General features: G+C 37.0%; 2 protein-coding genes and 1 long non-coding RNA gene across 3 annotated transcripts; 1 reads left to right on the forward strand and 2 right to left on the reverse strand.

Moving 5' to 3' along the window:
* Positions 1–1,452: 1,452 nt before the first annotated feature.
* On the reverse strand, positions 1,453–7,356 carry LOC145204983 (bile acid-sensitive ion channel-like). Its single transcript, XM_080077606.1, has 9 exons — positions 7,155–7,356; positions 6,713–6,848; positions 5,574–5,786; positions 4,693–4,903; positions 4,177–4,366; positions 3,672–3,811; positions 3,326–3,433; positions 2,666–2,798; positions 1,453–2,204 (listed from the first exon to the last, which is right to left on the reverse strand). Exons 1-9 carry the CDS (start codon positions 7,327–7,329, stop codon positions 1,990–1,992), a joined length of 1,521 nt encoding a protein of 506 aa, XP_079933732.1. The 5' UTR covers positions 7,330–7,356; the 3' UTR covers positions 1,453–1,989.
* Positions 7,357–9,588: 2,232 nt separating this feature from the next.
* Positions 9,589–14,857, reverse strand: LOC145205392 (uncharacterized). Its single transcript, XM_080078110.1, has 8 exons — positions 14,170–14,857; positions 13,506–13,662; positions 12,911–13,118; positions 12,523–12,569; positions 12,125–12,292; positions 11,296–11,438; positions 10,700–10,898; positions 9,589–10,290 (listed from the first exon to the last, which is right to left on the reverse strand). Exons 1-8 carry the CDS (start codon positions 14,481–14,483, stop codon positions 9,973–9,975), a joined length of 1,554 nt encoding a protein of 517 aa, XP_079934236.1. The 5' UTR covers positions 14,484–14,857; the 3' UTR covers positions 9,589–9,972.
* Positions 14,858–17,638: 2,781 nt separating this feature from the next.
* LOC145205342 (uncharacterized) lies at positions 17,639–24,504 on the forward strand. Its single transcript, XR_013853638.1, has 8 exons — positions 17,639–17,684; positions 18,056–18,119; positions 18,445–21,119; positions 21,381–21,457; positions 21,586–21,662; positions 21,748–21,825; positions 22,279–22,343; positions 22,742–24,504. It is a non-coding gene; the product is annotated as an uncharacterized LOC145205342 (long non-coding RNA).
* Positions 24,505–26,397: the final 1,893 nt, after the last annotated feature.

Genomic DNA, 26,397 nt, shown 5'->3' on the forward strand with positions numbered 1-26,397 from the left:
CCTTCTTAAACGTTTCTGGGTTTACCTACTTAATAATGCATGTTAATAGTTGCTAACATGTTCATAGACTTTGCGAAACCTAAGACTCCTTCCTTGTTGTAACACAATCCATGTACTAAAATGTTTCGTCGAATTGCTATGTACATTTTTGATCGAAGCGCAGATTAACATGATTAAAAACATTGGTCCGTTGCTGCACTTGCTGCACACACTACCCTACACTTCCATCCAGTATACCTACAACCTACACTCAGCAGAGTTTTTTGAAGTTTGTTTTGCTTCTAGAAATGTGAGCCCACCCCAGGAAAGCTCTGACGTGATAGAGAAGCTAAAATAGCGACAAAAATATCTTTGAGCTTACGCAGCTTACGATAATCTGCTCACAATAGCAACACAACAAAAGACGGCAACACTTTCTCTACACAGCTGGCTCACGTGATCATATTTTCAATTGTCCCAGGTCACACGACAACAAGGGATAATTTATAATTTGTGTTTTTGTGGTTTTCGAACCGGTCAGTCAACTTAGCAACGTTGCTATACTGCGTGACCTTTCCGCATAACACAACCTTTTCCTATTGTCCTGCATTTGCCATTGTGAGTTTGTTGTCTGTATTTTTAAAACTACTTCTAAAAAAGGTATCACTTTTGTAAAACGGTACGACTGATGCCGAACGAAGAAACTTATTTTGTTAGATAGAGTGTGGCAAACCTTAAAGTAGCTACAACGGTTTATGCGATAACTGACATGTGAGGATGGCATTTATGTGCATTTGCACCAAACCGTATCACCTATTTCCTGTCTACCGACGAAAGCCTCGCGAGAGGTGCAGCCTATTCTATACACCACAGAAGCCGGTTGAAAACGAGTGTACCATTTGGCTCTATATTTTCTGAAGAAAATGAGAGCACGTCTAGAAATAACAAGTGTTCGTCCGTTATCGGCCCAGATAGTGTCTTGCAGTCATGTTTTCCTTCCTGGGCACGATAAAATCCCTAAAAGTTTTTCAGCAGTAAATAATTTTCGAGCAAACTGATCAGGCAACTTTCCCAAGCAGATTGTATTGAATAAGATTTGATTCCATGTTCAAAGTACCACTATTTATGTTGAAATAAAATAAAATTACTGCAGTAACGGTCATTTCTATTTTGTGTGATTTTTTGAAGAATTTTTGGCTTTAGTTTGTACCAGTTGATTAAATCTGTAGAACATGCTTTCTTGTTCGTAGGTCTCACATTTACGTGCTGCAATATAATTCTTATAGCTCCAAACACAAAATTATGCATCGATTTTATTTTACGTTATCTTTGTAATGCATTTAATGAGTAGGTAGGATACGATTATATAGTTTATTTTCTTCGTTTTTTTTTAAGACATGGCAAGGGTCGGTTTATTTTTGGAAAACATTTTGGCTCAATCCAAAGATAAATGTTGATCAAACAAAGACGATCTCCATGAATAATTTAAGACAGCTTAAAATTTCAAAGCAAGATTTAACGATAAAATTGCCATGAAACGAGTGGAAAACGTAGTACGAAAAAACGAAAATATCAAAACCAACGTCTTCGTAATAGAATGCGAACTAACAAAAAAAGCTGTTTTTCTTGATTTGGATAATATTTTTCCTGAGTTTGAGCTAGTTTTAATGAAGCACATAAAAGCAGAAACAATCTAGTCTTTGGCTCGAAGTTTGGCAATGAAAATAGATAGAACACATTTACAATACTTTAAAATGATTTTCCTTCGAGATTTTGTGTTTTAGGGTATAAGAGATGAATATGTTGTACATAAACATTTAGTATACAATATCATTAAACATACGAAGCACTGAAAAGTTGGACCTTATAGTGTTTATGAATTGTGCAGCAATTTTGCTTTTGATCAAAATAAGCGTAAATAATTGAACACCTGGAGTTCACTTTATTTTCACACGAGTTTTGTTTCAAATTTTGGGCAAAAAGGAAAATTGTGACGTTTAGAATCCAATATTAAAGCTTAAATCCATTGTTGATTTTTCCATCCCATGCCCCTCTGACAATGTCAGGGTGGCCCTTGTAACCGTTGCTATGGTTACTTTTCTTTTCACTCCTTTTCCTCTTGAGTTTTGGCTTCTTGAAACAGAACACGATCCTCATGATGAAATACTGAATAAACTCGCATATGGTGATGAAACTCATTCCAATCCACAAACCGAGCTGTCCACCTGAATAATTCAAATCACATTTTACCTAGCATATCTGAAGACAGATCTTTGTTAGATTTGAGGAGCCAAAATATAAGCAAATCGGCCATTCTAGCACACAATATTCTTTTTGGCAAGGTCAGTTAGTTGTTCTTACATTTAAAGATACAGGAAAAGTCATGCAGTACCCGGGAACGTCGTGGTAGAGCCCTGGTCAAAACCGTGCTTACCCGTAAAGTTCCAAGTTTTTTCTTGCCACTACTTTTATGCAACACAGTTAACAATTTACCAGGAATTTCTATGCTATAACAGACAGTCTTGAGCACTATGCTCTTTTTAGTGCAGCTGGTGATAAGACACAAGATAGCGACGGCAGTCTAATTTTTTTGTAACAGGCTGAAAAGTCATGCCTCGTCAAATCTGTTCGATGCCACCACTGAGCAAAGAATTTTTGTTAATTTGGAAAGTCCCTGTTTTCTTACCCATATCACTAAGCAACCCGCTTTCGTCAACTTGTTTCGACTGAACTTCTTTGGTGTATCCGATTTCCTCGAACGTAACTTCAAGTCCCAGAACGTTTTCACCGATGTAGTCGGGAGGCAAACCAATTGTGGTCTGGAAAACGATTATCGTGATATTAAATAAATATACATCTTTTCATCACCTTTGCAAAACTTTAAAGTAAAACTAGTACCCATAGAATTTTCAACACGGTTTCCCGAAGTTGATTGTTTTACAATTATACTCATCCAGGTGTTGCTTTAAAATGTGATTTTATGTTCCAATGGACTGTAAACTTTAACAAAGACTAAAAGTCGTTTACCACCAGTTTTTCATGCCATGCATATCCCACCTAAGTTGTTGGGCAATATATGTTTCTTAAACAGTCCAAATGCTTTTATTATATCTACTTCTGGTTTGATCTGTTCATTACATGATTTGGAAGGGCACATTAGCTTGACTTTGTGCAGAATTAAAAGACATTGTTTTTTTTTAGTTCTTTTTTGTCTCATTTTCCTCCAGTCGGATGAATAAGTTCATTTCTTGTGGAAGTAATACACTAGTTGGCATGGAAGATTAAAATTTGGTCTGTGACTGTCTTTATAGATGAAGTTGAAACAACTGAATGTAAAAAATGATACCTGGTAATATAAGCTGGTTTCCCGTATAGGAACATATGAGTAGGACATTCTGACCGGATACTCAGTGAAAGAACACGGAATTGTGCAGTTGCAGGTTTCAGGAGAAAGCTAAGAGGAGCAATAGCAGAATGTTGTAAAAATCAATCATAGGTAAAAGTTACATTAACTCATATATCCCGTGTATTTACTCTAAACGTATTAATTGTGCTTTCTCAGCTTTCTACAAACTTTAAGATGCAGATTTTTGCTTTAGGATATCTTAAGTTATAAAGAAAAAGGTTTCATTATTGCAGAAACCAAAAGAACGTACGGAAACACTTTTTATTAAACTACAATTTTTCCTTACTTCGCTTTCTATTCTGGCAAGTAGCGGTGAACTACAGTTGAGCATTTGGTTTATTGAGCATTCAGGGGCAAACCCTTCTGCCCAATGTTGGTCAAAATGTCGGCAACCACAAGTTGCAATAACTTGCTCTGTGTAACATTCTGAAAAGTAGGTTTTTTTGTTTTAGACACATTTAAAGGTTCCAACACCCAAGTCCAGCAAGATTTCATGTTTAAAGATTTTATTAGTTGATTATTACGTTCTGCTAAAAAAACTAAATTTAATTTGAGCTAAACATAAGTTTTGGCTGTATTACATGTGTGTTTCAAGAAGGTTCTTTCTACGACTCTAGCACTTGCTTTAAAACTGCTTATGGTGTACAATTTTATGGTGTTATTAATCGCGATCTAGAAAAGCACAATGTTGTACATACGGGCCTATGTCATTTCTAGTCGACAGAGCTTGCTGAATTGATAACAAAGGTTTAAAGTCATGACAAATCCAGTCACAACTAAATGTCACTTACCAAGCAGGCACGAGTTAAGTGTGTATTTGTCGAAAAACCGGAGATCCTTCTCGCTATCAGGGTCGCATTTTCCCCATGGTTTGTACATAACTTCCGAGTCAACTTGGGAGAGTATTGCGTATCCCTTTCTGCCAACAGGAACAGCTATTCCAAATCTGTTGAGGTTTGGTGTCACATCTTTGCGATGAACCTGCACAGGATGGATCGCACGTCTCTTATGTTTTGCAAGTAGCGTCATTTTTGTTAATTTAAAATTCCCCCCAAACAAATGAAACGGTGCCTCAAAACGTAAAAACAAACCTAAATCTATTTTGTTATTCAAGTTGACTTAAGACTACTATAGCTTCGCTTTGTCGGGTCCAATTTTATTATGATACATGGATCTTATACTTATTGGGTTTATTTGATACATTCTGACAACTGACAAAGGTATAATTTCGTTCATAAAATTTGAATGCATGTGCCGTTGCAAACGTATGTCACTATATCATGGAACTGGAAAATGAACAAACTTACTTGGAACAAAATCCCGGCTTCTTGCCTTCCGTAGTTTGGTTCCTCCGTATACTCCCAGTGTTGAACGTTGATCATAAACATTAATCCATTTCCCAACCCTGCCACCGTCTGATTGTGTTGAACTGATTGGTTAACGTTGAACGTGTAGCACTTTCCATTACTCGTGATTATTGGTGTAAAGTTGGATACAGTACACAATTGCGAAGCAAACCTACACATATACTTATTTTAGTTGGGTTTTGTAAGAAAAACGTTGCACTAAAACAATGGATTCCAATCCTATACTGATCGTGTATAAACAGGCGACATTTTCTCTAATTACGTACGACCTAAACTCTGTTTGAATAGGTACCAAGAGACCGGTCTATTTTTTTGGACTAAAATGCCAGCATTTTTCTGAAACCAGCAAGGTTAGCAATCCCAAAATAACTTGGCAAGCAGTGTACTAAAACAAACACCGAACCGAAAATAGCTGCGCAACGTTGAAATGTCATTGATTGCGCAATTGGTATACAAAAATTGAATGAGGTCAACAAAAGTTACGAAGGAATTGTTGGTGAGACCAGTCCAACGGGCCCATCAAACTGACCACCCGCGTTAGACAAAGATGATTAAACTGGTAATGCGAACCCGTCATAATTTGGTCTACTTAAAAAGGTTTGCACCAGATATGTTACTCAAAACCACGGTGAATAACATGTTTCGGTATTGCGAGTTTGATTGCCATAGATATCTATTACAAAATAATGTAGGACCTGCAAAAACATTTTCAATCCTTTTACTTGACAGTGACATGTCCAGGGTCACTTCTGGTCTACTTATTTTATAGCAAAAGTAAAACGACATTTGTTACTGTTATAACCAACAACAACGCATCTTACACACAGATCAGAAGTTGATGACCGTCAGTGAAGTTGTATCCTTTCTCATCGTAATACCCGCTCACTGAAAAGTTACTGCTGTTGTAAATGTCAAGCAAACTTTCATTGATGGGAAAGTTGATAGCCCTGGCGTAACCCAAATCACTTGGTGTTGAAATCTTGTTCAAAACCTGCATTGCCGCCTTTTCTGTGTCTGAACTGGGACGGAACAACCTGCGTTACAATAAAAAACAGTTTTTTTTTGTATAAAGGCATCAAGTCAATGATGGCTACACTATTTTACGGTATATATGTTATGTGTCGAAACTTGATTGCCGCCTTTGAACCTTAAGCATGGAAACACTTTTAGCGATTTCTAAAATGTTACAAAAATAAAACTTGATCTTTGAAGTATAGAGTTCTTATAAAACAGTTGTACTGGATAAAGGTTAACGCCATCCTGGGCAAGACGTTAAACTGCATCCATTGGGTCTTCTATCTGCAGCTTACTTATCGCCGTTGTATTTAATCCAAAATAGATGTAAAAAATCAAAACTTTAAGCAAAACATCAACCGCTAATGAAATTTATGTTTTTGCCATCGAGGTTTTGCATTATTATATTTTCATTTAAATGGAATTTAATATGTCTATTTAATAAATTTAAATACGAAAGGATCAATGTATTTCCAAACACTGCCAAGCTCGAACAAGTATTTGTATAACGTGGCCTGGACATATAGTAGGGTTGGGTTATGCTTGACTGAACGTATAATGGTCGCTTAGTCATCAATCTTGCTGTGTGATGTTTTGTAATGAGTCACAATGGAAGTAGCTTATCATTTGCGTGTTTGACCTTTGCATGAAATTTTACAGTGGATAACATACTCCGATCATTTGAAGATCAGTTGCGTAATGCTTTTATAGCACCACGAATTATCTGGAACATGGTAAATGCTACTGATGATTTACAATCTTTTGACCAATATATTCGTCACTAAACTTATGAACAGATCCCTGTAAAGTGTTCTGATAGCGGTTACTTACTGAACAAATAAACACGCTTATGAAAAAGTTATAAGGCACCAACGCCGCTGCATCCACCATTTCAACAAAGAAAATATTTGTAAAGTGGTTGACAAATTCTTTGGCCTTCCCTCACCTGTTAAAGTTGCAGATTGTGACAGCTGGGAACTCAATACTTCCCACAAACTCACGAGAAACACTGGTCGTAGTTTTATATTCGTAGTAGTTGATGATTCTTTCGGTTATTTGTTGCACCACTCCACACGTCATGCCTGCAAATCAGACAGTTTTTGCAAACATGTAAAACCATGTGATAAAAAACCTGAATTACTTTAGCACCCAGAGATTTGAAAAAAGCGAGAGTTTAGTAACATAACAATAAAAAGGTGTAAAAGTCAACAAAAACCGTTTTTCTTTTTACTGTCAAACTGCTAAATTTACATGACTTTTTAATCTATAAGATCTATGACAGACTATGTTACATAAAATCTATAGCAAACTTTTTAAAGTCACTTTTTCCCTCTGAACCAGTTACATATAGTTATAAACAAGTTTATTATGCAACAAAATTTTCTTACCGACAACTAACAAGACCCAGAAAATTCTTTGCGCCATATTTCGGCTTTTGTACCAGAACGAAATACCATGACAGGATGTTTCAGTAACAAACTCCTTTTCAACTCCCCAAGTTTCAAAATCTTCTCCGTCTTCATCATCCGATGCAAGGTTGTTTCCACAATTGTCACATTTCATGTTGTCTTCACCACTTAATCTAACTCAACTCAGAGTTGCTTTAATTATGCACTTGGGGTATTTTGGTTTAAACGCTGAAAATTGCAACAAATATATTAATTTTTTAAGCCTTCTAATAAATCTATTTTTAAACAAACTTTGATGATGGATTCAGCATTTGCCGAAATTCTATGGCTTAATACCCAATTGTGGCATCGAACAGAATAGGTGAGACATGGCTTTTTAGCCTGTTACTGCTAACAAACTGAAGGGCTGTAAGGTGTCTACTCTAGCTCATACGGCCGATCTCTTGTCACCAGCTGCACTGATGAGGCCATATTGGTCGAAACAGTGTGCACTGTCTGCAGCTTGTTCTGTATATATTTTGCTAAATGCATTTGTTTGCTTTTTGCCACTACTTTGGTTTTATTACCGATGAACCTATTTTCCATTAGTACGTTTCGTCTTGTTGCAAAATGACACGACAAATAGCAATTTTCAGTTTTCGAATTGTCTATATAATACCACTTAAAAAAACTGTTACGAATAAACCATGTTGCTCTTTCCATGTGTTTATTCCAATTGCGATTTACCTGGTTTATATACAGATCATGTTATATTAAACCTGGGTTATAAACTAACTCTTGGTAATACTTATTGTTGATATTTTCTTTTGTGCTAAATTGTAAAGGTCAGACAACTGCCAACTTAAATGCGTTCATTTGTGAATCTCCTGGGTTGGTCTCGAAACAATTATCCCTCCCTTCACGCACCATTACCAAAACATTTGCCTCCGTACGGTTTGAACCGAACAAAACGGCTCCATATAATAATGATCCAAGCTTTTTACCGAACAACAGCGGTAGGACAAATGGAATTCGCCTTCGCGTGTTATTATTATTACAATCGTATCTGATGCTATCTTATCTAAAGTTGCTTGAAGCTTTAGACTCTGCAAGACTAACTATAATACAAAATAGGTTAAACCTCAACTTTCCACCATGGAACAAAACTTGGCATCATTTTTTCGGTTGTTTTCGGTTGGCTTCATTAGGAAGTTCGTTTTAGACTTTTTCGTTTTAGAAATAACATTTTAACTATTTCAGAAACTTTCTACCTGTGATAACACTTAACATCATTCTTTGTAGGTTTTATCAAAAACGCTTTTTGATACAGAATGTTGCAACATGTATTATTTAGCCACGTCAAAGAGCGCGATATCTGCCTGTAACATATGTAAACCATATCAGACACTGTTATCGAAGTAAAAAGTTTCTTGGACTAAAACTTAATTTTGGGTGAGAAACAGGATGTGGCAAAACTTACTGTTTAAAATTATCAACGATAATTGTATCTGTATCTGCCTGTAAAATATGCAAACCACAACATACACTATCGAAGCAAAAACTATATTTCAGCGCGACTCTTAACACCACCCTTCCATATTCGAGATGCTATTGTTGGTTCGTGGTACGCCACGCTCAAATTGGTGCGTGTAAAAAGGACGCCTATCAATTTTCACCCATTTCTCTTCCTCTGTTGTTTGTTGGTCTCCATCAGTCTGTCGCCAACACCGCTTTCAATAGCCGACATCCATCATGAAGAATGTCGAGAAAAAATAACATCACATAATGCCAAAGTTGTTTTAAAATCAGATTGCGTGTAAAACTTGCGTTTACTGTGTGGGAGAAGAGAGATTGTCGAAAAGGGTTCATGCATGTTCTGCAGCGCATTTTTGAGATTATTGGCAATATAGGTCAACATAGCGCATAGTTTCAACCAGTGGTGTCCAACCAAGGAAAAATTCTCAAGATTAATAGGTGAAATTTACTTCAATTTCGACATGCGGTTGGCAAATACACATTTAAGCTTTTTGAAAATAACCTGTAAAGATGATAAACAAAATTCAATGATCTTTCTATGACTAAGCTTCTACTATGTCGTCTGGTAGGGTGGAATAAAATGTTCTGAATTGTTGAGGGAGGAATTTGTCGAAAATGGTTCAGGCACTGCTTTCTTAGTAATGACGTCAAGATCGTACTGACCTCTTTGTTTTGGGGACAAACAGGTTTATGACCCTTTCAACTTGGGCGGCATACATGTCTGATACGAGAATTAGATTAACTTCGAATATACAATGGGGTGACACCGTTGATTAATGTACGAACGAATGTGGCATCAAATTACAACAAAAGGCGATCAAACGCTCACTTGCTTTTTTGATCGTAATTTGTTCTCAGAGAAAGAAAAAATGGTCCGAAGAACCTTTGACTCTTTTAATTAATCATGGCAACATGTCACTTGACATACCAATATTATTTAAGGTAATGTGCATTTTTAGTAAATATTCCACGTGAAGATTTTAATTATTTTCGAAGATTTTAATTATTTAAACAATAACAAACATACATAATTAATCCATTACCCGTACAATTTGTTGCTTTCCGATCTGATTAAACGTGCAGATATAAAAAATACGTTTTTATTCTCATATTTACATATTTTAACGCAGTTTAAAAGAATAACGCACACCAGAAAACCTTGACACGAAAAATATAAATCAATAAATAAAACAACGTAACAAAAAATCACGTGCTCTACCCAAGTCACGAGTGTTCGTCTATGACGTCACAATTCACGTGTATTCGTCTATGACGTCACAAGTCACGTGTATTCGTCTATGACGTCATCAATCCAATCGCGGTAATATGAAACGCGCGCGTAAACCGATGGAACGTTTTTGTTTGTTCCACAAGTTCCAGAGCTGAACACGCCGTGTACGACCAACTGCCGCGATTTTACAAGACCGCGTTCGTCTTTGGTTTGACAGAACAATGGACCGCCGCTATCCGAATTGCAACCGTCTCTGTCAAGTGATCCCGCGCATAGATGACACGGACGGATGCGGCCCCTGCAACGTCGGTTGGCTACTATTGGAACGCTGACCTCCTGCAGAACGGGCGGGGTGGCGTTGCGGTATGTCTGTGTGGGATAATAAGTCGAGGTTATGTTAGACAGGTGGTACAGATGCGGCTATTCAATGCATTAAAATCGTATACTTTTTTTACGACGTTCTTCGTATGAGACATTAAAGAGAGGGCTTTTAAAGGTTAACATGCAAAAATGTAACCAAACCTTACTAATAAACAGCAGACCATTACAAACTTTCCTTAATGCTTAATCGTTAATTGTACAAACACTTTCGTACGTTGGGTTAAAGGTTAACGATCACTTAACTCAAGTATATTAATTCTAAGTTTGTCTCTAACCTTCAGCAAATATCTGCATTGAAAATAACCAGAACAAAAGTGCATATGCACAACACTTGGTTTGTGTAAATCTCTCACGCATTTTTCACATTACTATTTAACTGCAACATAAACAAACTTACCTCCAGCCAAAGTTGGTAATCGGGATAGGGAAATACCCCGATTTTCTGAGTGATTCCCCACCCGATGAGCTTGCAACTTCTCCAGTTATTTGCCTCTTCGCCCTGCTCGGGTAGAGTTGCTATGGCAACGCTGTCGTCTTCAGTATTGACGTCACTCGCCAGTCTGATCAGAGCGATGTCGTTTAGATCGGGTTTCTTCCTAAAGAAACAGTTTTAAATGCTTGTTACATAGATTAATGCCACAATTGCCATTTTGATTTTTGTCAAAGACAAAATAATCATTTGTATGATTTTTTGCGAGCATGCAAAACACACATAACGCATCGTTACATCTTTTATTGGACACAAAATGAACACAGGAATTGAGCGAAAAACTACTTTGGTTATTTGACCTCTAACGAAACGTTTCGTCAGGTAGCACATCTCTATATAAATGTTTAATGTTGATTACCATATTTCTCAGGTTTCGCACTGTAGGCAACAGGTCAAATGCAAAACACATGCTTACTTATGTACTTTGTTTAAAGCAATGGAACTCTCGATAGATGCCCAAAAAAATAAGATCAAAATTATACCAACGTCAGTAATATACGAACCTGTTATTACAGTAATGCGGGTGACACACTACAATATCAGCTTTCCTCGTTTGTCCGTCTTCTTTCTTTGTGTAGTTGTTGTGTTTCTTGCCAATCACCACACGCAGGAAATCCCCAGACATAAAGACTTCCTTGCATAGACGCTGTAACATTTATACAAAAGTACAAGTTTCAATGCTTGTCCACATGCTATTACTTTACTAGCAAGTTTAAAAATGATATTATAACGCCATTGCAATACCGGTCCTACTAATAAAGCATATGTGTGTTACAGGAATTGAAAATACTGTCAGTGTGGTGTAGCGAAATTTAGTTTGCTTGTTGGTTTTTGTCACCGTCACTTATTGTTTTATTTCTTTTTCATTGTGGCACCTTAGTTACGTTTTTGTGGTATGGCACCCTCGCTGCTTCCCCTTAGGGGTGATTGGTTTGTAAAGCGTTGATTGCGCCGCAATGTGCATACAAGGTCCTGTTCCGCATGGTGTAACGTTGTGCTTTTACTTTGTTTTAAATATAAGTCCGCGCCCATGAGCTACACCAGTGTGCGGTAGTTATTGGCTTCAGTGGTGAGCCGTTATTGCAGGTTTCTGGACCGGTTGCGAATTAAGTAAGCAGGCTTGGTGTATAAGACCGATTTATCAGGCTGCCGAAATATTTCGGTAACAGTGGTATATTGCAGTAGAGATTATATTTTAATAAGGATTTATTAATGCCGAATAGATGAAGTACATCCGTATTGCCTTGCAGCTTACAAAGTTCGTTTTCTTCTTTTGTGTGCATAAAGTAGAGCTAAACCTGAAAAGAATAAAACTGTTATCACTCCACGCACATCCATTATGCAGTGTCTCGCGGTGAGGACCCATCTTTTGTGAATGAGAACACCTCCGCAAACAGGGGGAAACCCCTCTATCGGCTTCTTCACCCACAAGCTGTTCTCATATGTGATGTAAGCGTTGGTTTTCCGTAATTCTTCCGATGCCTGACTTCCACCAACAATCTGACAAAGAAAAACAAAACAAAAAAACAACTGTTAAAAGTAAAACAAAGTTGTGATAAAACCACAAGGTCATCGTTAATAGTAGCACTTTTTATTCGTACTACATTAGTTTCTTTTGGGCAATCTATATTACCCGGAAGTTTAGTTGAAGTAATGTAAATTGGTATTTAAGACTTACTACACTGAAAATATTACTAAACCTGATACATATGTTTGCCAATAAATTTCACCTTGAAATCAACAGTAAAGCCATCAGAAAAGTCATCTTGTGCGAGTTCTGTTGAAAACAAATGAAAAAGGTTTCTAAAATTGCAGGTGTTATCAAACCCAGTCTTTGGCGCCACTCGTTTATCCAACGAGATTTAAACCTCTTAGGCCCCTTTCTCTTTACCAGGTACAGCTGCTGCTGCTGCGTTTTGTACCTTTGCTTTGCCTCTCTAAATAATATTCTAGCGTATTTTCAACCGCTATGTTTTTGCAGCTGTGTCCTGTGTTTTTGTGCCACTTTACCATCATGTGTTACTATGCTTGTCGCTTTCAAGTGCACGTGAACAAAATACAATATGATACAATATTAATTAGGATTGACCTATTTACAAACAAGCAAATGTTATTTACCTAAATCTGGTCCCGCTGTAAAGTTCTCCGAAATCGACTTCTTTCTTTCGCCGTCGTTTATCCGAAGCGGTTCGTCACAGCAAGTCCAACACTGAGTCACGTGATTAGCACAGCAGTCACAGTCACGTGATGCCGATGTGCTCAGGGGCGTCTTCCAGTGGAGACGACCGGCGTGACAACATTCACGACGTCCAGGGTCGAAACGGCGCTGGGAAGAAAACATGTTTTTTACGCCAACTAATGTGTAGATTACGTTCATTATTTTGTTGTACGCTAGTTCGAAAAAAATCTACCAAAGTTAGTTTTAAGTATGATAGAAAACTACAGAAAATTTTAGATAGAATTTCGTTAAACCAACAAGTAAATGGCAGCGACAGCATACGCTAGCTAATGAAGAAAAATCATTTCGTGGTAAGTTCTTACTTGACCTTATTGATTAATTTTGGACAAATAATGCCACAAAAATCGCCATTTCCGCGTTGTTTTGTCACGGTTACGAATGTTATACAATAACTGCAATGTTTTCTGGAACCGAAACACGTAAGGGACGTGACTTAAAAATAGATTTAAAACTCTCACACATTCGATTACTTACACCGTCGTAACCTGCTGGACAACAAGCTGGTTTAAACACAGATTCACGTTTGCTTCCGATCTTTTTTACTTGTCTTTTTGTTGATCTGAACAGACAGGCGTCGTTCGCTGCACAAGCTGTCGGGTAACCTGACCACTTCCCCGTTGATTGACAGCGTCTGTTCAACAAATGAATTTCATTTTTTTTTGTTTAACAACACTGCTTTAAAATGTCAAGTGTTACTAAAAACCACAAATTGCAAAAATTGAAAACATATTAAGGCAGTGGATCCCAACCTTTTTCGACAAATTCCCCCCTTAACATTTCAAAACATTCTCATTACCCCGAATAGAATACTTGGTAGATGGTAAACCACACAAAAGTCTTTGAAAAGTGGTTATTTTGTCAACTTTACAGGTTGTATTCCCAGAGCTAAATGTCTATTTACAAACCATATTCAAACTTTAATGTCAATTCAACCCACGGTTGGGAACTGCTGTATTAAGTATGAATGTTGCTGCTTTGTAAAAGTCAGCATTTTGTAATGTAATTTGGCAAATCAAGCGCTTAAAGGTCAGGCAAAAATCAAGGCTTCATAGTTTTATCTTTGTTACGGTTTTATTTAAGATTTTTGGTTTATTCAAGAACATTAAACGCATAACTTTAACTTAGAAGAGAAACAAACCTGCAAAACGAGCCGCGTATTGAAAATCCCTCATTGCACTCGAACACACAGATCGAGCCGTAGTTTCTTCCATCAGTGCAGAAAGAGAATTGTCCATTGCGCGGATGTAACAAGTTCTCACAACGTGCTCTCCTTGTGATTCCTGTTGACACTTCGACGGCGCGTTTCTGTCTGAAATCGCTCGAAGCCTGCAGCAACCCTCGTAGGCAAACGGCCAGGACGAGCGCATTTGCAAACAGCAATGCAAATCGATAAGGCTTCAGCCGACATCTCAGACTTCGCAACCAACTGCTCGCTGCCTGGCGCGCTGCCATGGCAACCTGAGCACGTGACCTGCTCACTGCAACTGCTGGTAATCGGCCACAGCCCAAGGCGCACGAGAACCGAAGGGTTTTGATGCTGCTGTGTAATTTGATAGTGATTTCACCATTTAGGGTTAATAGATCTGTTGTGATATGTTCCTACGCTCATTCACGAGCCAGCTTAGAACTTCTTTTTAATTTAACGTGTAACTGAGATTAAAGCTCAAAATCTGTACAATTAAAGAACTCTATTGTACTACGCGCATTTAGTATTATTTACTCTTATGATGGCGACCTGTGTAGGACGTCAACACTTCGATATAAAAATACAATTGCCAGAAGAGCTCGATAAATTTGTTAAAAAGAACTCTAAAACTGCCAAATTAAAGCATTCAAAACTGTACAATTAAAGTACTCAAAAACTATAAAATCAATGTACTCAAGAATAAAAGCAGATCAAATTTCTGATTAATGGTTGGTAAATTGTACCCTTTGTTGGCCCAAATGCAGCTCCTGATTCAAAAACCTATAACTCTTTTTTAACCTGATAACTGTATTCTAATCATACGCTTACAGCAACACACGACACTGATACTGAACATTCAAAAATGATTCTGCGAGCCGAATATAGAGTTTGGTGATGTTACATCCTGCAAACGTTTCAAGTTGTTCCCAAGTTAATCGTCATAAACATTACACTGACAACTATGTGGAAGTATATATTTTACGATTGTCTAGTTTCACGCCAGAGACCTTGCAATTTGGGTTTTGTGAGTCGCTTGCAATACCCTTAGGAATAATTCCACGTGTAATTACGGCTCAAGATAACAATAAATTGTCTCTAAACAATTTCAAATCTTTGTCAAAGAGTAAACAAATTATAAATAGACGTATGTGAAGTTACCACAGTCAACAATTCATACTGAAGATGTAGGTGTAAGTCATCTTTAGTATGAATTACCAAGATCAACAAAACGTGGTTTAAAAGTTTCCTTGGATAGCCGAATAGTTTAAAATACATACCCTACTTTTTTGTCTATACTGTCTTTCATCCAATCAGAATAATAAATATGTTTGTTTTTTTAATTAGGTGGGATTCTACCAACACATCGTTCTAAAATGAAGTTTTTACTTTCTGTTTTACCTGAAACAGCTGTTTCTAAACCTTAAATGCCCCTCATCTGTACGTTGTGGTCTTGCGGCTGCATCAGCTTAGGCAAGGGTTGGAACTATAGTTGCCGATATGACGAGATGTAAAAATAAACAGCAGACGGTTTCGGGGTTATCAAATTTCGCCATCATTACTGGCAGAAGAATTTGACACAATGATGATGGTCGGGTTCAGATTGCTGTGTTTTTGATGCGGTGTAACGATCATGACCAAATTAACCCGCTAACCCCGTAATTTAGACAAAGCATTTCAATTGGTTTTTAGGGCACTTTTATTATAATGTATTCAACTAGATATTTAGATTAACATTTATAGACATTTACGTATCATAACTTATTACAAGCTTAGGGAAAGCCTTTTGCGTATTTTAACCCTTACAAATTTAAACGATGTGCCTGTCATGTTAGAACGCCAAACAATTAGGTCTGGTGTTCGAATTTAACTGAAGCATAGTGCGTCTAATCAATTTAAATAAATTAAAACAAACCTAAATATGTATGTGTAGAGTTTCAAAACGATCTGGACTTAAAGCTTTAATAGCGTGGAATCAATCCAATTAAATTCACTTGTCAGCGTTTATGCAACTGTTTCAAACAAAACATTCTTCCGGGTGAGTGCGCTATAACTCTACCGAAGTTACATTCGATTATGCTTGAGGCATTTAACAGCAGTACTTTGCCGAATGGTCTAATCCGCTTGACTTAACGCAAAAGAACAAAAACAGATCGATGTTTAAGCTCGAGATTCCTGGGTTCAAATCCTAGTGAAAAAGTTGTTGTAACTTTGTTCAAATCAGTACTCATGAGTAGCAGCTATTTCCAAATGGTAATTGCAAACTATTAGTTTTGAAACGCTTTTGGTTGTAATTATGATTTAAAGTAGGTTTTATTGGTATACACCACAAGGGCTTTTAATCCAAAAATTATTAAATGGAAAAATTATGTATACGTATACATTGAGTCTCAGTTTATAAACCAGTCTATAACTAGGCATTGAGAAGAAAAATCTTCAAAATGTTGACACTACAAGCATACACGCGCATTCTAATTACTCTGTGTGTAAAATTTTTACCCACAAACCAACCGAGGCTCGGCAAACGATAAACAACTTTGTAAAGCATCATGTGCCTGTGGTTCTTAAGTTGTGTATAAGTTTAACAAACGAGTCTGATTGTTTGGCACGAATTTCCCGCTTGGCCCTGCGTTGTAAACGTCACCTGATGTTGGCTTCATCATCTCGTGTTTGTTTGTCGCTGTTTCGAGAAATAACAGACTCCATAGACGTTGATGGAAAAGCGATAACATCACATAAGTACACGTGCTTAAAGGAAAGTGTATAATTATATTAGCTACGATGAACATGCATTTATATTAAAATCAACCCTTCGTGCACACCAGCGATCACGGCATATTTAGTTGTAAATCATAGTTTATCATTCCTTAATTGTATTAGGTTTAAGCATGTGCTTGTGTGTTCTACTTAACAACACTAGACACTGATCTACTTATAATTTGCATGATTAACACATTTCCATAATTAATAGGGGATTCATGTAAACTTAATTGTAAAAACATAAATGCCTTTTTTATCATTGAAATATCTAAATAAAAACACATTAATTCTATAAATAGCCAATACCATTACTTTCTAACCATATTTCATCGTTGATTGAAGCATATTACAACCCGAGGCACAAACGCACTTTTAAAAGTGTATGTATTTAGTTTATAAAATCGAATCTCTGAACTGAAAACATGTTTACAATATTTTAAAATTAATCATTTAAATTCATTAACACATTCAATTATTTCCCGAGTTTATACTAATTGATAAAAAGACACATAATTTTATACCCCAAAACAACAAGGTTTCGAATGTTTCCAAATGCTACATTACATTCCGATACGCTTGATTAGTTTGGTGACATCACAGCCAATCAGCTTTCGAGTTTCGCCCGCGCCAAAGTCAACCCTTCTCTTGCGAAATCATTTGCTTAGTTGAGTTGATGGCGTGCGGAGGTGGAAGGCTGGCGGTGCTATAAGGTAAATTGCATTTGTTTTTTCACGTTTATCTGTAGAACATAATTATGGCTGCCCACTTTATTCCTTTATTATGGTAATATCATAGATTTTTGATTTGATTTTATTGATTCTTTACGCTTGTATTCATACAATATAAATATCTTATTGTTGTACACTATATTCTGTATTAGTGTGATATCATAGATAACTTACTATGGCAATCTTGACCAATATGTAATTGTTAGTATTGAAACCAGTAATATTATATTATACAACTTGTGTAGTGTATTGGCACCCATGTTTATGTTTGATATGACTATGTTTTAATCCAGCTACAACTAGTAAAGCTATATAGCCAAGAACTTTGTCTAAATGTTTTGTATTTTTTACAGTTTGCACAAAATGCAAAACGAAACCGCCAGAAGTTATCAAGCATTCCTTCGCCGCCAAGTTCAGGTAAATTAAGTTTTACTAATCTTAAGTAGTAAGTTATAACCAGTTAAGATTGGTAAACTAAATTAACTGCGCTTAAAATACTGCTCCTGTTTTATACACAGGCAAGATATAAGAACGTGTGATTTGTGCTTTACTGTGACGTAACAAACGGCGTTTTTTTCAATCAGCACTGATTGTAGAAAGCTTGCTCGCACACAATTCTTGCCTGCAGAAACGAGGCCTTAGTTTGCAACTAAACAACGCCTTTTTGCATTAACAGTTACTCTGTTTTTTTAACTCAAAATATATTGGTATTTAAAGTAATATAATGTATATTTGTTTACAGATTTACTTCGTCTTATTCACCTCAACGATCTTCGTCACATCTTTCTTCGTCAATCATCCAACATTCCTCAACTTCATATATTTATTTGTATGTAAACATAGGAGTCTGTCGTGGGTCAACCGGGATTGCGAAACTGTTAGGCCTAACTTAGGTTAACTGGCGCTAGGGTGAGTGACCTATTCTTTGCCGAGGTTGACTCGTAAAGGAAGTCTTCCTCGGTGGTCAAAGAATGGCCCAAGTCTACAGGAGTGCTACTATGTCAGCAAGTTGGCGCTAGGGCTAGAACTACGAGTGGCACTCGTTAACTAAGGTTAGGCTAGGTAACATAGGTGGGGTACGTTTGGGATTCGCGCGCCACGTAGAAACTTAGCTTAGAACGATTTCTAGATAGGTGTGGCGCGTTGCTAAATGGCTTTAGCTAAAATAAGGTGCGTATAGAAACACGGTCTTGGCATGGCCTCCACCGCACGCGCTGGCCGCGGTGTAGGCGGGGTCAGAGTAGGGACACAGCTACTCCCAATGAAGGTCCAGGCTCGTGGACCTGAGGGGGCCGGCATAGCATTTTGCCCGAAAAATCCCGTGAGCCACCCCGTAGGGCGCAAACTGTTGTTAATTTTTTTCCAGCCCAGCGGTTGCGTAAAACACATGGGTCCTTGCGGGGGGACTCTGAGGGCAAGGGCAGTGACGCGATACTGTTGATTTATACGCTGTAAATGTCACTGTTCCTTTTTAAACCAGACCTCTGCGCCTGTACTAACTGTAAAATTAGGGACGTTGTGGATTTTTTTTCGGGTTTTGACCAGCTTGTGTGATCAATGCCTGTGCATCCGTTTCTAAGTTTTCTTCACTAAGAAGAGACTGCGAATTGGATATCAAGCATGTGATGTTAATGGCCTTGATTTTCGCGGAAAATTCAGTATTACATAAAATGGCGCTAATTTTCGCCCCAATTCCCCTGTTTGCTGGTCAAGCCCATTTTTTTCGTGGATTTAGGCTAAGTTACTATTAATTTCAGTTTCGTTTTCCTGCTTGACCCGGCCATTCAGTCATTATGGGGCAGTGACTATTTGGATGGTTGTAAAACACGACAGACTCACCTTCTACTTTTCTAGGCTAATTTGCGACGGTTGTATGCAGCAGGGCAGTTAGCTGAGGCAAGCTTGTGTACTTTTACGTCGGCGGCGCAGGGACGATGGCGGTTCCAACGTTTTTTCAGAAACTGCTCGAGAATTCCGAAGCAGACGAAAAACCTGTTCTCGTGGGCGATATACACATTAAAATTCAACATTAACGCAAAGTAATAGCAACATAAACTTTATTAAATTTGGGACGAATCTATTAACAGACATGGCGCACTTAATAAAAAGTAAAACACTTAATGGGAAATATTAAAGGGCATTTGTGTTTTTGCTTTCGTTTTCTCTCTTTCATCAACAAAAATTGTGTGCAGAGTCCACTTTTTCTATCCTTTTATTTTCCATTAGTTAGACCAGTTCTTGGGGGGTGTTGTGCCTTTTTACATCAGCCGACAGGCTCTTTACGTTAGTATTGTATGTTTGTTTATTCCTCGTCGCACTAACCATGCGAACCGCCATCGTTAGATTTGAGTGACATGAATTTACATCAGTCAGTTTAAAGTTTGGATTTTCTTATGTTTTTCTGTCGATCCAAAACATTCCCATGTAAGTTTTCTTTTGTAATTCAGCTTCCTAGTAATAAAACTAATCATGTTTGTTTTCTATTTCAGAATCCTCTACAAAAAAATGTTTGATATTTATCTTGTATTTTACATTTGGAAGCAATCGCATTGATTTTGTTGGAGCCAAACCTTGCATTGGAGGTATTTTGAATGTTTTACATAATTACAAGTCTGTTTTTTGCAGATATTAACCTCATTTCTCTTTTTACAGATGTTTTTTACTTTTTTAAAATCATTGTTTGTTGCAGGTTTAACCCATTTTATGTTTTACAGAACTGTCTAGTTTATAATTTGTTATTTGTTGCAGGTTTAGGGGTTATTTTAATTGTTTTAATACTAATCCTTTTTTTCAGGTTTACCATTGTTTTATGTTTCCACAGGTTTTAGGAAAATGTGTCTAAAACTATATTTAATTAGGTAAAACTTTTTTACAGGCTAAACTGAAAGTTATTTTTTAAATTATTTTAATTTTGTTCTTGTTTTGCAGGAAATAGGAATATAATCAATGTGTTTTAACAGGTATAGGACTTTCAGGTATAGGAAAAACAAAAATTTGGGATGTCCGTTTCAGATTTAACACGTTTTCCACAGGTTTAGGTTTTGACAAATTGCTGTAAAATTTTAGGTATAGGTAAAGTATACCCCTTGTTCAAACCAATTTGTCCCTGTAGAAAAGTGACAATGTTTTTACATTTATTTTAAATGCAAACTAAAAGCAGCAATAGCAAAAACTTTTCAATTAAAGCCAGTGGCAAACTAGACGCGATTTACAATGGTTGGGTTATTTTTGCATTTGTTTTTTTGCGTCAAACCTTTTTCTAGTTTTTTAGAATCTAGAACCGACCCCCCACAGCCGATGACGTCACATGTTTTGATTTCCAAACCGATGACGTCACATGTTTTCTACCTCCATTGAAACGTCATCAACGATCACCCCTGGCAACCGAGGTTGGATGATACGCTTCAATGAATTTCGGTATTTATGTTTTTTTGTACATTAGTCATTGACCTCAGAATCCCTCAGAAAAGCGTCATTGCCGAAAGCAGTAATAAAGCCGTAATAGGTAGAACATTTGTAGAAATTCATACATGCGTTCAATACACACGATTCTAGCAAATAATCATCACACATAAAGTAAAGTTCTAGCAGACTTTAATCTAGTGCGGTTGTGATGTGTAAAACTTGTGTGTTACCTCTATTACGCTTGATTTTGTTTAATCTGTTCTTTATTTGCAGATCACCACTGATCGCCACGTCTTTAGACTGGGCACTTTTCATGCAGTGATATTGGACTTCACGACTTGATGCAACAGGTAAATAAATTTCAATTTCGGACAAAAAGAAATAAACTAACAAACACAGTTCGATAGCATTAAACCACCCACTCGTGTAAAGATTTAAGTGTTTGTGTTCTTGCTTTTAATCTTTTTGTATTTTGCAGATCACCAATGATCGTCACTTCAGACTCGGACGCCGACAGCCATGGAACGCATTGGGCATTGTGACGTAATACTGCAGGTAATCGTACAAATGTTGTCATCTTGCTGGTTGGGGCTTTGATAGTTTATGACGTAATTGAATAACGTCCCATATTTTGTTTCAGATGTTGCAACATGTCAACTTCCCTCCCAAGCAGCAGATACGTGAAGTAAACACTCGAGCTGGAAACAACCATTGCAAGGTGACACAAATGTTTTGTTGGCTTGGTGTGGTATTGATATATTAAGGTTTTCATTAAGCTTTAAAATTTTGTACTACCTTGTAACGTATAGTAAATTTTATACATTTTGCCCTTAATTGTAATCGTGTTTTCCATCTTACACCTTTACAGACGTTATATTGTGGTTTCCACTTAACTTTGAATGGTTCCACTACTGCTTAACGTATAGTTAGCTTTAATGGTAAAAATAACGGCCTAAATGAACGTAAAAAGCGACAAGCATTATATTTCAAACGTTTCGGAAAATGCTCATGCCATCATCAGTGATATGAAGGCCACATCAGTTACACCCGTTTATATACGTTTATGATATATAGTTGGATTTATTTTTTGCTCTTTTGTATCGTATTGATAATAGTGGTTTGGCCTTATTTCAAAGTATTAGCTTGTTTAATATATTTCCTTGTTGTTTAGACGCTGCTAAGTCGCCTCCATTCACCCCAACTACATCGATCAGCCACGTTTATATCAGTTACAAGGTGAGTCGGTTTGCACCAAACCAGTTAGTATTGAGTTTTCGTCTCCGTGGCATATTTCGATGTACGTTTTCCTAAGCAATACACTGTGGCCTTATGTCAGTGCAATTTATTACAAACTTGTAACTGTAGATTTATAGTTAAGAAAGATAGCATTTTTATCATTTAATGTAATAATTATAAGCTTCGTCATATCTGTTGCTGAGCAATACTTCAGTTATAGTGTATATTATTCTTCAAATATCAAATTTATTTTCAGTAATTTAGTACTGTGCACCTTAAAATGCTCCAGGGTGTTTAGTTTTGCGTTTACTGCATTGAATATTTAGTCGCAAACTGATTACTTAATGATTTTTTTGTAAAAATATTCTGTACGTTATTACCATGTTTTATTTGTTTAGATCCTGCGACAAAAGAACTGTTAGTCTGAAGAAGAAACTTCAACCCACAAAGAAAAATTAAAGATCATTTCCCACGACTGAATCCTGTCACGCAAGCACGTCGAACAGGGAAAGAAAAAAGGTCGAAAATCATGCTGTGAACTAAAACAGCAGTTTCCCCCGAGCTTGCTGCTTTTCTGGACAATGATGCCACCGTTCAAATGTCCGGGCAGTGGTCGAGCAGCTGCTGGACAGTTTCGCCATCCAAGGCCTCCAGCACGTTCTTCCCACTTGGTGAACGGGATATCGGACACCGTGATATTATGTGGTCTGCAGTCTGTTGCTTCGCGCCACACATCACGCTTAAACTAGCATTACTTCCTCCCGAGCTATCGATGGGTCAGGACATAAGGGACACTGTTGAGAAAGCGGCGACAAATGTGATACAAATGACATACGCATGGGCAGGAACTTGGCCGAAAGGCCAGGCGCGCCTGACCCATATACAGACTTTAAAAAAAACTGTTTGGGATTCGTACCCGGGAGTGTCTTGGGTTCGAACCCCGTGAAAAAAAACGAACTACGCTTGCGTCACAAATATGCATATAAAACCTCATGCCAACAATTTACTTCCAAACTGACATTTATTTTTCCTTCTTCCCAGCAACTATCGGACATTAGTTATGCACTGTTGTACTGTGGCGCACACAACTGTTCTTTTCACAGAAAGCCTTGTTCTTGTATAATTTTTTATCGTATCCCTATGCTCTTGTGCGTTTTCACTTGTGTATACATCATTCATTGTTCTGAAGAAGCCCTACCTTTCTGGTGGGCGAAACGTCTGCAAAAATAACAAGTTATTAAAACAAGGAATTAACACACTAGTTGAGTTTGTTAAACTCAGTTTCCCTTCCGAACCAATTTCTCGGTTTTGTGTGATACGTCGTAGAGGTTTTACAAACTTTCCGCTCTCGACTCTTTCTATAAACGAAATGTAGCACGGCGCGTTGAAATAGATAAACTGCATTTTATTACAATAATTTTGTGTCTAATTGAAACTTGATCTTGTGGTCTCTATTTTTATCCTATAGTTTAATGATTTGTTCAGCAAAACTTTGTTTGTTTCATCAATTTACACATACAAGCATTAATTACACTGGGCAACAACAAAAATATTTTTTACTGGTGTCTGTAATGTTTTAACTAATTCTAGTGCCCTGATTTCAAAAATGCCAACGGTTTATCTGTATCACGTCTAGTTATCCTGTTATGGTACACCCACGTTTGAAAAACAATCTATATGTGTACAGTATAGTGAAACTGGTTTTGAGTATTTGATTTGGAATTAACGTTATTGCAAGAACAAAATTTCGAATTTATAATTATTATCGATACAATTGACTTTGTACTGAATAATGCGCTTGGGGTCGCGACCCATATTGGGAAGCCGTGATAAAGTGCATCCCTTTCTGTGTATTTACACATGTTGTTCAAGAATCATTTTCTATGCAACTTTTTAAGTGTATTGTGGCTTTCTATAACAACTTACATTTTTAAGCCCGTACAGTATATCTGCACTAGTTACTATTTTGTGCTGACTCCTATTATTCTGTTCCAATCTTATTACTGTTTTTCTGGAAATGAAATTTTGTACCTGTCAATTATAAAGAAAATTGCTGCTTTTCATTCTTAAGGAATGTTTTTGTTACTTTCTATGTTCTCTTACGTCTTTACTGTTACGTCTGTTGCGAAAAGAAAGTCTTGTGGTTTTCTGTATTATCTTAAAATTTATTTGGTTCCGTTAGTTGGTATAGCAAAGTAAAGTCATTTGATACTTTAGTCTTGTCTGTGATGCACAATAGCAAAGTCATTGATACTTTTAGTCTTGTCTGTGATGTAACAAACAGCCTTTTGATTCATATGTGTCTTGTAAGCCTTGCTGAAATCTTACATCTTTTTGCGGAAACATATTAGTAAAGTAACTTTCAACGATTAATTCAAAGCCGGGTTCGACCTTCGGCCCCGAGTTTGGTTACCTGACTTAGATAAATTCCCTCTGAAAACATTAAATTTCCCGCGAGTGGGAAATTTCCCACCGGTTAAGAACCACTGCTTTAGGGGAAGTACCTGTCGGTGCTGAAAGGTGATTCGATCTAAGCATGGTTTACACCAGCGGTGTGCAACCTTTGTCATTGATGGGTCAAATACATATACCGAGGACCGAAGTTTATGTAACACACTTCGACTTTGTTGCGTAACAAACACTATTGTATTGTAGATGGTGGTTCTAGCCGCATTGTTAGGTTGCCGAAAAAAGCACAGAGCGCATTTAATCTGCTCCAAAGCAAAACGTTTAAATAGCTTTATAGCTAAAATATTTTGGCAAGCCACATTTGATTTGAAATGTAACATAGTCTTCGCATACTGAACAATACTAAATCAACGCGTTGAATTTGTCCTGCGTAACCTAATTTGCTCACTCTTGGTTAACCACAAAGTAAAAGGAGTTTGTTAGACTTTGATAGACGAACATCAAATATTTATTTTACCCCTCCGACGCCAAATCATTTGCCAATTTTAATGCTTTTGAATTTGTAAGCCTTTAGGAAAATTCATTGCATAAAATGATCGGCGTAAAAGTCTTCACAAACCTAACAATACTATATCAATGCGTTGCACTTGGCATGCGACGGCAAGTTGTGCACTCTAGGTTATTTTTTTATTTCTGGTATTGGTCGTTGGTTTTGTAAGAATGGGATAGGGAAAGTACCTAAAGGTGCTGCTTGGTGATTACCTTCGCACAACGTTTACATATGAAGTAAATCGAGTTATATTTCTTTAGTAGGGAGACACCCAACTTTGTAACTATGCGTTCCGAAAGACTGTTGAAGTTAGATATTTTTAATTTATGATTCAATGTTCTATAGAAAACTATTTTTTCATTCATTGTTATTTGTAACAAACACACTGTTTTAATTTATAATAAACTACACTTCCTGTAAGAGTTTGAATGCAAATGCTTGTTGTTTCGTCCGCACAACGTAGTTTTACACAGTGTAACCATTAGTTATCATTACAATTAGGTTTGAATGGGTCATATTCTGTTCAGTTATTGTTTGTGTCTGTTCTTTTGATATGAAAGTTTCGTACTTGTAACTTTTGTGTGATGTGTGTCTGCTTTTTCTTATTCTTCTTGACCAAGGAACATTAATGTTTCGCTAACGTAATAAATGTTATTCAATCTTTGCCGCTGTAGCGACTAACCGTTAACCAGTGGCTCATGCGTTGTAGTGGATAGTTAGTGTGATGTCTCTACAGTTATTTCTGTACTGCTTGGCTTTTTACTTATTTACATTTTCTTCGTTTTAATACAAGTCAAAATGAGAACTAAAAGATGTGTGTGCTTGTTGGAGCAGAAAAAGAATGGGTGAAATATTAAATACATTTCTCCGGGGAATAAACATGTAACTTTTAACGTTGTAACAACATAAGATTAGCAACTAGGGGGCCATCCTCATTTTCAAAAGACAAACGCAATTTTGACAATACTGTAATTACAACCCTGAATGAGCTGAAGCAGGGTTTACACAAAAACACAGAGCATTTAACAAGCACTGTTGCTAATTTGCAAGCCCAGTGCGAAAATTTACAGCAACAGGTTCGGACACTGGCGTCGG

The sequence above is a fragment of the Phallusia mammillata genome, chromosome 8 (assembly GCF_965637545.1).
Source record: "Phallusia mammillata chromosome 8, kaPhaMamm4.hap1.1, whole genome shotgun sequence".
In the NCBI taxonomy this organism is placed as follows: Eukaryota; Metazoa; Chordata; class Ascidiacea; order Phlebobranchia; family Ascidiidae; genus Phallusia; species Phallusia mammillata.

Coding starts and splice junctions, on each gene's coding strand:
- LOC145204983 (XM_080077606.1), bottom strand. CDS start 7,329: ATGAAATGTGACAATTGTGGAAACAACCTTGCATCGGATGATGAAGAC. Junction 6,849..7,154: donor CTGGGTCTTGTTAGTTGTCG/GTAAGAAAATTT, acceptor TCTGATTTGCAG/GCATGACGTGTGGAGTGGTG. Junction 3,812..4,176: donor ACTTAACTCGTGCCTGCTTG/GTAAGTGACATT, acceptor CCTACTTTTCAG/AATGTTACACAGAGCAAGTT.
- LOC145205392 (XM_080078110.1), bottom strand. CDS start 14,483: ATGGCAGCGCGCCAGGCAGCGAGCAGTTGGTTGCGAAGTCTGAGATGT. Junction 13,663..14,169: donor ATACGCGGCTCGTTTTGCAG/GTTTGTTTCTCT, acceptor TTTGTTGAACAG/ACGCTGTCAATCAACGGGGA. Junction 12,570..12,910: donor TACAGCGGGACCAGATTTAG/GTAAATAACATT, acceptor TGTTTTCAACAG/AACTCGCACAAGATGACTTT.